This window comes from Dendrobates tinctorius, unplaced genomic scaffold, assembly GCF_039654945.1.
Source record: "Dendrobates tinctorius isolate UK_male_01 unplaced genomic scaffold, ASM3965494v1 ptg000295l, whole genome shotgun sequence".
Lineage (NCBI taxonomy): Eukaryota > Metazoa > Chordata > Amphibia > Anura > Dendrobatidae > Dendrobates > Dendrobates tinctorius.
In genome coordinates this window covers 1,926,706-1,938,750 of record NW_027361962.1, presented here as the reverse complement: position 1 = coordinate 1,938,750, position 12,045 = coordinate 1,926,706, and the positions used below count along the sequence as shown (strand labels likewise).

Sequence of the window (12,045 nt, the reverse complement as noted above, 5' to 3'; positions counted from 1 at the left end):
CAATGCCCAAGTTGTGACTCTTAATAAGATAGGGACAGTCAGGTTAAAAGACCCTGCTAAAATTGTGGCTGTTGATTCATCCCCTCTTACCCGGGATGGAATTTGCTTTATGTCTGAAGTTTTTTCTATGAAAATGGGTTCCACCCATGTGGAGAAGTTAAGTTGTTTTAATATGAATAATCTGCCTGCAGGACTGGTATTGGGGATGCCCTGGTTGCAACGCCACAATCCTCTCATTGATTGGGTGAAGGGGGAGATCATCCGATGGGGATGTAATGATAATGGTCTGTGTTGTAATCTGGTTCCTTTTGTCAATCCGATAAGATCTGTATCTGTGTCGGCTGTCGGTCTGGAGGGTATTCCGGAGTACCTGAGAGACTTTGAAGACGTATTTTCCGAAAGCAAGGCTGAGGCGCTCCCACCACATAGACCATTTGATTGTGCTATCGATTTAGTACCTGGAGCCAAATTACCCAAGGCTCATTTGTTTAATTTGTCCGGGCCTGAGCACCAAGCTATGAAAGAGTACATCAAAGAGAGCCTTCGCAAAGGGCATATTCGGCCCTCGGTCTCACCTGTGGCAGCGGGGTTTTTCTTTGTAAAGAAAAAAGATGGTGGGTTGCGACCATGCCTTGACTTTCGGGAACTGAACAAAATTACTGTTAAGAACACGTACTGTTATGAGCTCATTTTCTGCTCCACCAGCTGGGAGTTCTCCTTCCGCTCTCCCTCTGGTAGTGACAGGAGGTAGTGAGGGTAGTTTAATTGGTAATGGTCTGCCACCTGACGAGGAGAATAGTGATTGGATCTCTGGAGTATCAGACTGGATATAAGACAACCAACGCCCTATCCTGTTGCTGGTGATTCAGTCAGTTTCTCAGGTCTTGGACTTCAGCTCTGCACCAGTCTTCTCAAGTTAAGTTTGTTTTTTGCTAATATTCACATTTGCTCTTGTTGGTCAACTCAGTTTTTGTGTGGTCAGCCAGCCCGGCTGGGCTGTGCTGAATTTCCACTCTTATTTATCTGTATTTGCCAATTTGCCTTTTTGTCCTTTATTAGATTGGCCTCTTTTTGTTCTGTCTCAGAATATTCCAGAGTGCTGATATAGTGGGAGAAGTCTAGTGACTTCAGGGTTAATTTTGTTATCAGAAGCGTTGGACATTATTTTTGGTAGGGTTTTTTGGCAGATTGCAGACAGTATCTTTCCTTTCCTGTCCTTTCAAGTTAGTTTGGCCCCATCGTTTGCTCAACCTATTTTTCTGCCTTTGTTTGTGTTTTCATCTTGCTTCACCGTCAATACATGTGGGGGGCTGTCTTTCCTTTGGAGTCTGCTCTGGGGAGTTAGTTTTCCTCTTTTCTTTCTTTAGGCTTATTTAGCTCTCCAGTTGTGACGAGGCATTCAGGACCACCGTAGGCACGCTCCATGACTGCTTCTAGTTGTGTGTTAAGATCAGGGCTCTGCAGTCTGCATAGCTACCAACCTCTCTGGTTTTCTGAGACTTAGCGTGTGTTGCTTTTTTCCTCCTCGGTGACCCATTCATAACAGAATCACCAGCCATACCGCAGATTCTAGGGTACTCAAAAGCAGGAAGGAATTGTTTACAAAAAAAAGGGAAAGAAAAAAAATGTCAGAATTTTTTTTTATTTTTTTATATTTTTTCCTCTTTTTCTCTGGGGCTGTAGGAGGATTTTTTTTTTCTCTCCTAATGGAGATTAAGCAACTGTCTGATCGTGTGGAGCAACTTGCTGCTGAAGTGCAGGGAATTTCTACCTACCTCATTCAGTCACATGTTGCTGAACCCAAGATCCCTAGTCCAGATGTGTTTTCTGGGGATCGGTCTAAATTTCTGAATTTTAAGAATAATTGTAAATTATTTCTTGCCTTGAAGCCTAACTCATCGGGGAGCTCTGTGCAGCAGGTTAAAATTGTCATCTCCTTGCTGCGCGGCGATCCCCAGGATTGGGCGTTTTCTCTAACACCTGAAGATCCTATTCTGACTAATGTGGATGCATTTTTTCAGGCTTTGGGGTTGTTGTATGATGAACCTAATACCGTTGATCAAGCTGAGAGAACCCTGTTGGCATTAAGCCAGGGTCAGGATCCTGCAGAGTTATACTGTCAAAGATTCCGAAAGTGGAATGATAGTGCACTGGCAGTTCTCTTTCGGAAAGGTTTATCAGAGACCGTAAAAGATGTTATGGTGGGATTTCCTGTTCCCTCTGGTCTGGATGGCTCTGTGTCATTAGCCATTCAAGTTGATCGGCGTTTACGTGAACGTAAGACTACACGGGAGGCACTGCCACTTTCTGAACAAATGTCTGAACCTATGCAATGTGATGGGGTGTTGTCTAGGGCGCAACGTCAGGAGTTTAGAAGGCGTAATAAGCTGTGTTTTTTCTGTGGAGACATCTCTCATACTATCATACTATTTCTGTATGCCCTAAACGAGAGAAACGTTTTGCACACACATTTGCTGTGGGCAGTGTACAACCTAAGTTCCTTTTGGCAATTACTTTGATCTGCTCCTTGTCCACATTTTCCACAAAGGCTTTTGTGGATTCAGGAGCAGTTCTGAATCTGATGGATTTGGACTTTGCTAAACGTTGTGGTTTGTCCATGACGCCTCTGCAGACGCCTATTCCTTTGAGGGTTATTGATGCCACTCTTTTGGCAGAGAATAAACCTCAGTTTTGGACCCAGGTGATAATGCGAGTTGCCCCAGACCACCAAGAAAATTGTAAATTTTTGGTTCTGCATAATCTACATGATACTATTGTTCTGGGTTTCCCCTGGTTCCAAACTCATAACCCAGTTTTGGATTGGAAATCTGTGTCTGTGGTGAGTTGGGGTTGTCAGTGTGTTCTTAGGGACGCTCCTGTCTTCTCCACCTCTCCTCAGTCTTATGATATTCCTGATTATCTGGCTGATTTCTCAGATGTATTTAGTGAGAGTAAGTCTGCGTCCTTGCCACCTCATAGAAGTTATGACTGTACAATTGAGTTGATGCCTGGGTGTAAATTTCCCAAGGGTCGGCTTTTCAACTTATCTGTACCCGAACATGATGCTATGCGATCCTATATTAAGGAGTCGTTGGAGAAGGGTCATATTAGACCATCCTCGTCACCTTTAGACGCTGTTTTTTTTTTTGAGGCCAAGAAAGATGGTTCATTAAGACCGTGTATTGATTATTGTTCCCTTAACAAGATGACGGTTAAATATCAGTACCCATTACCTCTGATGTCTGATTTATTCTCCAGAGTTAAGAGTGCCTGCTGGTTTACTAAGCTTGACCTCAGGGGGGCTTATAAACTTATTCGCATCAAGCACGGGGATGAATGGAAGACGGCGTTTAATACTCCGGAGGGACATTTTGAGTACCTGGTGATGCCTTTTGGGCTCTCCAATGCCCCTTCTGTCTTCCAGTCCTTTATGAATGATATTTTTCGAGACTTTGTAGATAAGTTCTTGATCATCTATCTGGATGATATTTTGATCTTTTCTAGTGATTGGGATTCCCATGTGGAACATGTCCGGACTGTGTTCCGGATATTGAGGGAGAATTCCCTGTTTGTTAAGGGATCAAAATGCCTCTTTGGTGTACAGAGGATTTCATTTTTGGGATTTATCTTGTCTCCATCGACTATTGAAATGGACCCGGCCAAGGTACAGGCCATTTATGATTGGGTTCAGCCTACTTCTTTGAAGGCTCTCCAGAAGTTTTTGGGTTTTGCTAATTTCTATCATAAATTTATAGGTAATTTTTCTAGTATTGTCAAACCACTGACTGATCTGACCAAGAAGGGAGCTGATGTGCTGAATTGGTCTCCTGAAGCTGTCTCAGCACTTCAGGAGCTTAAGCGGAGATTTACTTCAGCTTCAGTTCTACAGCAACCTGATGTCTCACTTCCATTTCAAGTGGAGGTAGACGCTTCTGAGATTGGTGCAGGAGCTGTTTTGTCCCAAAAAGATCCTGTGACTTCTAAGATGAATCCCTGTGCCTTCTTTTCTCGAAAGTTCTCCCCATCTGAACGCAACTATGACGTGGGGAATCGGGAATTGTTGGCCATGAAATGGGCATTTGAGGAGTGGAGACATTGGTTGGAGGGAGCTAGACATCAATTTGTGGTCCTCACCGATCACAAGAATCTGATTTATCTGGAGTCGGCTAAGCGCTTGAATCCTAGACAGGCTAGATGGGCCTTGTTTTTCACGCGTTTTAATTTTGTGGTCTCTTTTCTTCCGGGGACTAAGAATGTTAAGGCAGACGCCCTTTCTAGGAGTTTCTTTGCTGATTCTCTTAATGTGACTGAGCCTACTACTATCCTAGGTGAGGGGGTAGTTCTTTCTGCCATTTCGCCCGATTTGAGACGCGCCCTGGAGAAATTTCAGGAGGATAAACCTGAGCGTTGCCCTATGGGAAGATTGTATGTTCCTGACCAGTGGAGAAAGAGAGTGATGTCTGAAGTCCATTGCTCCGCATTGGCTGGTCTTCCAGGTATTTTTGGTACCAGAGATTTGGTGAGTCGGTCGTTTTGATGGCCTGCCTTGTCTCGTGATGTCAGGAATTTTGTACAGTCCTGTGGGACTTGTTCTCGGTCTAAATCCTGTTCTCGTTCTAGTGGGTTGTTGATGCCCCTACCGGTGCCCAGGAGGCCATGGACCCATATCTCAATGGATTTTATTTCTGATCTTACTGTCTCTCAGAGAATGACTGTTATCTGGGTGATTTGTGATAGATTTTCGAAGATGGTCCATCTTGTATCACTCCCAAAATTGCTATCTTCCGCTGAGTTGGTACCCTTGTTTTTACAACAGGTGGTTCGGTTACACGGGATTCCTGAGAACATTGTGTCCGATAGAGGGGTCCAGTTTGTTTCCAGATTTTGGAAAGCCTTTTGTTCTAATCTGGGAATTCAGTTATCCTTCTCCTCCGCGTTTCATCCCCAGACCAATGGGCAGACTGAGAGAACAAACCAGACATTGGAGTCTTATTTAAGATGTTTTATATCTGCTGATCAAGATGATTGGGTCTCATTTTTGCCCTTGGCCGAATTTGGGCTGAACAATAGAGCTAGTTCTGCCACTTTGATGTCACCCTTTTTCTGTAATTTTGGGTTTCATCCTCGATTCTCTTCAGGACAAGTGGAACCTTCGTCCTGCCCAGGTGTGAACACTGTGCTTGTGAGAATGCAGCAGATATGAGACCAAGTGGTGGATAAGTTGTCACTCTCTCAGGAAAAGGCTCAGCGTTTTTCCAACCGGCATAGGACCATTGGTCCCCGGTTTAAAATGGATGATAGGGTTTGGTTGTCGTCTAAGAATATTCCTATGAAAGTTGCATCTCCAAAATGTAAGCCAAGATTTATTGAACCTTATAAGATTTTGGAGATTATTAATCCTGTTTCTTTTCGGTTGGCTCTTCCAGTTACGTTCAAAATCCATACCGTATTTCACAAATCACTGTTCAAGAGGTTTGTTGAGACAGTAGTTCCTGTGGCGGCTCCTCCTGACCCTGTTTTGGTTAAAGGCAATGTGGAATATGAGGTAGAGAAAATATTGGATTCTCGCTTGGTCAGACGGGGACTCCAGTATTTGGTCAAATGGAGGGGTTATGGCCAGGAGGATAATTCTTGGGTCTCTGCCTCGGATATTCATGCCGATAGATTGGTTCGTGCTTTTCACCGGGCCCATCCTGATCGGCCTGGTGGCGTGGATGAGGGTTCGGTGACCCCTCCTCAAGGGGTGGGTACTGTTATGAGCTCATTTTCTGCTCCACCAGCTGGGAGTTCTCCTTCCGTTCTCCCTCTGGTAGTGACAGGAGGTAGTGAGGTTAGTTTAATTGGTAATGGTCTGCCACCTGACGAGGAGGATAGTGATTGGATCTCTGGAGTATCAGACTGGATATAAGACAGCTAACGCCCTATCCTGTTGCTGGTGATTCAGTCTGTTTCTCAGGTCTTGGACTTCAGCTCTGCTCCAGTCTTCTCAAGTTAAGTTTGTTTTTTGCTAATGTTCACACTTGCTCTTGTTGGTCAACTCAGTTTTTGTGTGGTCAGCCAGCGCGGCTCAGCTGTGCTGAATTTCCACTCTTATTTATCTGTATTTGCCAATTTGCCTTTTTGTCCTTTATTAGATTGGCCTCTTTTTGCTCTGTCTCAGAATATTCCAGAGTGCTGATATAGTGGGAGAAGTCTAGTGACTTCAGGGTTAATTTTGTTATCAGAAGCGTTGGACATTATTTTTGGTAGGGTTTTTTGGCAGATTGCAGACAGTATCTTTCCTTTCCTGTCCTTTCAAGTTAGTTTGGCCCCATCATTTGCTCAGCCTATTTTTCTGCCTTTGTTTGTGTTTTCAACTTGCTTCACCGTCAATACATGTGGGGGGCTGTCTTTCCTTTGGGGTCTGCTCTGGGGAGTTAGTTTTCCTCTTTTCTTTCGGCTTATTTAGCTCTCCGGTTGTGACGAGGCGTCCATGACTGCTTCTAGTTGTGTGTTAAGATCAGGGCTCTGCAGTCTGCATGGTTGCAGTCTGCAGGTTGTAACTACAACCTCTCTGGTTTTCCGAGACTTAGCGTGTGTTGCTTTTTTCCACCTCGATGACCCATTCATAACAACGTACCCTCTCCCGTTGATTCCTGATCTATGCAACCAACTCACGGGGGCCAAATGGTTTCTAAGCTCGATCTACGAGGGGCTTATAACTTTATAAGGATCTGGGAGGGGGACGAATGGAAAACAGCATTCCTGACAACTGAGGGGCTGTTTGAAAACCTAGTTATGCCCTTTGGCCTCACTAACGTTCCTGCTGTTTTTCAGAACTTCATTAATGTTGTTTTTTCTGACTTGATTGGGCGTTATGTAGTCATCTACATGGATGACATCTTGATATACTCTGAGGACAGTCAGTCACACTTACACCATTTACATACGGTTCTTATGAGACTCCGGGAGAACCATTTGTATGCTAAGCTGGAGAAGTGCTCATTTTTTATGCAAGAACTGTCTTTTCTGGGTGTAATTGTATCCGGGGAGGGATTCCGCATGGATCCAGGGAAGGTTCAGGCCATTACCGATTGGGTCCAGCCTCATGACCTGAAGGGGTTGCAGCTATTTCTGGGCTTCGCTAATTATTATAGGAAGTTCATTAAAGGGTTCTCGCAGGTGGTGAAACCCTTGACAGACCACACTCTTAAAGGGTCAGATGTAAAAAAAAATTGGTCCGTGGCCGCAAAAAATCCCTTCCTTACACTAAAGAAGTGTTTTACCACAGCCCCTGTGTTGGTACAACCCGATTCGTCAAGACCTTTTATCGTCGAGGTCGACGCTTCAGAGGTGGGGGCAGTATTGTCACAGGGCCCCTCTACCTGACTAACCTCAAACCCTGTGCCTTTTTCTATAAGAAGTTCTCTTTGGCAAAGAGAAACTATGATGTCGGTAACAGGGAATTGTTAGCGGTTAAATTGGCCTTTGAAGAATGGAGGCATTTTTTGGAGGGGGCCGCTCATCCCATTACGGTCATCACTGATCATAAAAACCTGGCCTATATCGAGTCTGCTAAGAGATTGACCCCCAGACAGGCTCGGTGGGCACTTTTTTTTCTCGATTTCATTTTACCATCACGTTTCGACCAGGGTCTAAACATGTAAAGGCAGATGCCTTATCGCAAAGTTTTGATTCTGTGTCCCCTCCAGAACCTCCTTCCTCCATTCTTCAACCGGGAGTGGTTGTAGCTGAAATCTCCTCTGAGTTACAGAGAGAGATTCTGGAAGCACAAGCTCCCAGAAATAAACCCCCAGGTAAATTGTTTGTACCCGAACAATTCCGTCTCACACTCCTTCAAGGATTTCATGTTTCTGTGTTAAGTGCACACCCTGGTATTGCAGCTACCCGGGGGGCAGTAGCTAGGGGTTTTTGGTGGCCCTCTATGGGTGCTGATATAAAAAGGTTTGTAAATTCTTGTGGGGTGTGCGCGCGCTCTAAAAGCTCTCAGGTCCGGCCGGCCGAGGAATTGGTGCCTTTGCCAATTCCGGATAAACCATGGACACACCTGTCCATGGACTTTATCACTAATCTTCCATCTTCCAAGGGCAACTCAGTGGTATAGGTAGTGGTTGATAGATTTTCTAAGCAAGCTCACTTTGTGCCATTACCTGCGTTACCATCTGCTGAAACCTTGGCCCGCTTGTTTATACAGCACATTGTTCCATTGCACGGAGTGCCCGTGAACGTGGTGTAGGACAGGGGTGTGCAATTTGTGGCCAGGTTTTGGAGAGCGTTTTGTATGAAGTTGGGGGTCACGTTGTCATTCTCCTCTGCCTATCACCCGGAATCCAATGGACAGACTGAATGCACCAACCAGTCGTTGGAGCAGATTCTGAGATGCTTGGCCTCCTCCAGACAGGAAGACTGGTGTGAGGTATTGCCCATGGCAGAATTTGCATTCAACTGCCGTATTAATCAGTCTACCGGAAAGTCTCCCTTTCAGGTCAATTATGGGTTCGTTCCGCAGTTTGGGGAATTTTCCCGTATGGATTCGGATTGCCCTGGTGCCGAGGGGATGGTACAACAGTTAAAAACCCACTGGAGGGAGGTGCAGGGGAACATCTCCAAAGCCCAGAAGAAGTATAAACATTTTGCGGACAGGAGGAGGGGGTTGGGTCCTGCGTTAACAGTGGGGGAAAAAGTCTGGTTGTCCACCCGTAACATCAAACTTAAAATACCCTCTACGAAGTTGGGCCCAAAATTTATTGGCCCATACAAGATTGTAGAGGTGATCAACCCGGTGGCATACAGATTACAGTTGCCCAACTCCTTCAAAATATCTAACGTCTTCCACAGGTCCCTATTAAAACCTGTGGGGACAGTTAAAGAAGATCCCTCATCTGTGGCTCCACCAGTGTTGGTAGAGGGTCAACTGGAGTACGAAGTAGGGCGCATCATTGATTCACGGTGGGTGCGCCGGAGACTTCAGTACCTTATTCATTGGAAGGGATATTCCATGGAGGATCGGTCATGGGTTCCGGCCAGTTCGGTGCACGCTGATCGACTGGTGCGGGCTTTTCATGCCAAATACCGAGAAACCTGGGGATCCAGTGGCCCCCCATTAAGAGGGGGGTACTGTCATGGTTAATGTCCTGTTCTCACAGGGTTAACTTTTGCCGGCCTCTCTTTGGATCTGGGTGGCGTATTTATACTCACTCCAGACTAGCATTCCCTGTCAGCTATACTGTTATTCTGGCTGTGTCTGACCCCCCTGGTGTGCGTGTATTCTGCATTGCTTGTTTGATTCCCGTGTATGACCCGGCCTGTTCCCTCACTCTGTACTCCGTCTCTCGTTTTGGTACTATTGTCTTCTCCGGTTCTGACCTCCTGGCTTGGCTATTGTTACTCCGTTGCAGTTTGTCCCTATTGTACCGTCCATTGCCCGTTCTGGTTTTCTGATCTATTGCTACGTCCTGACTATTCGCTCTGTCTAACCCTTTGGTACTGTCCTGCTATCTCGTGCTTTGACCCGGCTTGATCTGATTTACGTCCCTGTCTATGCCCCTTGGTAACATTGTCCTGTAGTTACCTTTCTAGGAGTTTCCCTGCAGCTCCTAGCTCTGTGGAGCTTAGGCCACGCCCCCAGCAGTCACGTGCTTCAGGTCCTGGAGCATGCATTGTCACCGCTGCTGCCCGCTCCACAGGTATCTTTGAGCACTGTTTTTATACTCAGGACACGCGCACTGGCTCAGTGAGCAAGTGCAGTGCGCTGTTCCTGACAGGAGGGAAGCAGTGTCACAACCAGGAAAGAGGCATTATAGCAGATGTGCACAGGCTGGTTGTTGGCTGATGGACCTCTACCCAGAAAGGTGTTGGCCCTGGACTGCTTGACAGGGTAAAGGGAAAGCCCACTCCACCTGATCCCCCTGAGACTGTACTCTGATTATCCACATGATAAGATATCCTGACTCTAGGACCAACATCATGCAACTATCCAACTCTCCTCTGTGGGGATAGGAAAAACACTGGAGAGTGGAGGTGGGAGAGGCCTTTTAACATCTCTAATTCTGTAATGTCATAGGTCAAGGACAGACTACCTCCTTGGGTGCTGTCCAGAGAGGAGTACTGGATAATAAGTTTTGTAAATTGTTTTTGTAAATTGCCCTAACATAATGCCCTAACCCTTTTGACAAAATAAAAGGGCATTTGAAGAATTATGGTGGCATACTAAAACAGAAGGTAAATGTTAGTCACTTTTTTGTGTATTCTAACTATTTGGTTTACGGGTATAAACAAAGTTTGAATTTTGCTAATTTTTCATATTTTTTGTTGATTTTCTTATATTTTAATAAATAACAACAAGAGATATTGAATTAAATTTATTACAGACATAAAATATAATGTCAGGAAAAACATTCCAGGTAACTAGTATAAGTTGATAAATGCCATTGTAATTACCACAAAGTGACATGTCAGATTTGAAAAATTGGGCTTGGTTACAAAGAGGTTAAAATGGCTTATTCCCAGTGTGACGTCTCTGATGTCTAACAAGATGTGATTTCCTAGTAAAACATTTCCCACATTCTGAACATGAGAATGGCTTCTCTCCGGTGTGAATTCTCTCATGTGTAATAAGATGAGTTTTGTTATTAAAACATTTCCCACATTCTGAACACGAGAATGGCTTCTCTCCGGTGTGAATTATCTTATGTCTATTAAGATGAGATTTATTAGTAAAACATTTCTCACATTCTGAACATGAAAATTGAGCCGCTCCGGTGTGAATTCTCTGATGCCTGGCAAGATGACATTTATCAGTAAAACATTCTCCACATTCTGAACATAAAAATGGCTTCTCTTGTCGGTGACATCTCTCATGCTCAGCAAGATTTGATTTATTAGAAAACGATTTACAACATTGTGAGCAAGAAAATGGCTTCTCCCCTGTGTGAACTCTTTGATGTGTAACAAGTCTTGATTTTTCTGTGAAACTTTTTCCACATTCTGAACATGAATATGGCTTCTCTCCTGTGTGAATTCTCTCATGTATAATAAGATGAGATTTCTTATTACAACGTTTCCCACAAACTGAACATGAAAATTCCTTCTCTCCTGTATGAGATCTCTCATGTGTAACAAGAATTGATTTATCTGTAAAACATTTCCCACATTCTGAACATGAAAATGGCTTCACTCCTGTGTGAGTTCTCTCATGTCTAACAAGTTGTGATTTCTTAGTAAAACATTTCCCACATTCTGAGCATGAATATGGTTTCTCTCCTGTGTGATTACTCTGATGTCCAAGAAGGGTTGCTTTTTCTGTAAAACATTTTCCACATTCTGAACATGAAAATGGCTTCTCTCCCGTGTGACGCCTCTCATGCGCAACAAGATTTGATTTCTGAGAAAAACATTTTCCACATTCTGAGCATGAGAATGGCTTCTCTCCGGTGTGAAGTCTCTCATGGACAACAAGATTTGATTTCTGAGTAAAACATTTACCACATTCAGAGCATGAAATTGGCTTCTTTCTTGTGGACGCGCTTTTATTTTCCACATTTTTATTTTGCTTAACAGTCTGTGATGAATTAGGAGATTGCTCTCTGCTTGGAAGGGCTGAGGGTATATCTGAGATGTCGCCATGCTCTTCATATGTTTCTTCTTTGAAGCTATCAACTTCTACTTTAATATACGAAGATATCAGATGTCCTTCGGAGCTGCTATTATACTCATCTGCAGAGAATAAAAGTGATTTGAGTCTTGATCAAAACCTTAAAAAATGTATTAATCTAAATATGAAAATTACAAATTTAAGAAAAAGTTAAAAATATCATACAAAATTATGTAGCAATTTTTCATTAACTGACTAAAGTGTCATGTCTATGATGTGATGATTGCACAAAGAGTCAATTGTACTAATGTTCCTTCTCGACCCGATCATTGCCTTGTGCAAACGTCAAAGATTAAAAGGTTTGACAATGATTGCATAATATATACAGTATGTCCTGCAATAAAAAAAATGCATGAGAGAAAGAAAACGAACCATCATTGCAACATCACAAT

General features: G+C 43.9%; 1 protein-coding gene across 1 annotated transcript in view; it reads right to left on the bottom strand.

Moving 5' to 3' along the window:
• LOC141073051 (uncharacterized) overlaps positions 1-12,045 on the bottom strand; it is a 110,024-nt gene that overhangs the window by 80,062 nt on the left and 17,917 nt on the right. The window contains exon 3 of the mRNA XM_073560370.1: positions 10,493-11,715. Coding sequence (XP_073416471.1) covers positions 10,493-11,715 — 1,223 coding nt within the window. The remainder of the gene's footprint in view (positions 1-10,492; positions 11,716-12,045) is intronic.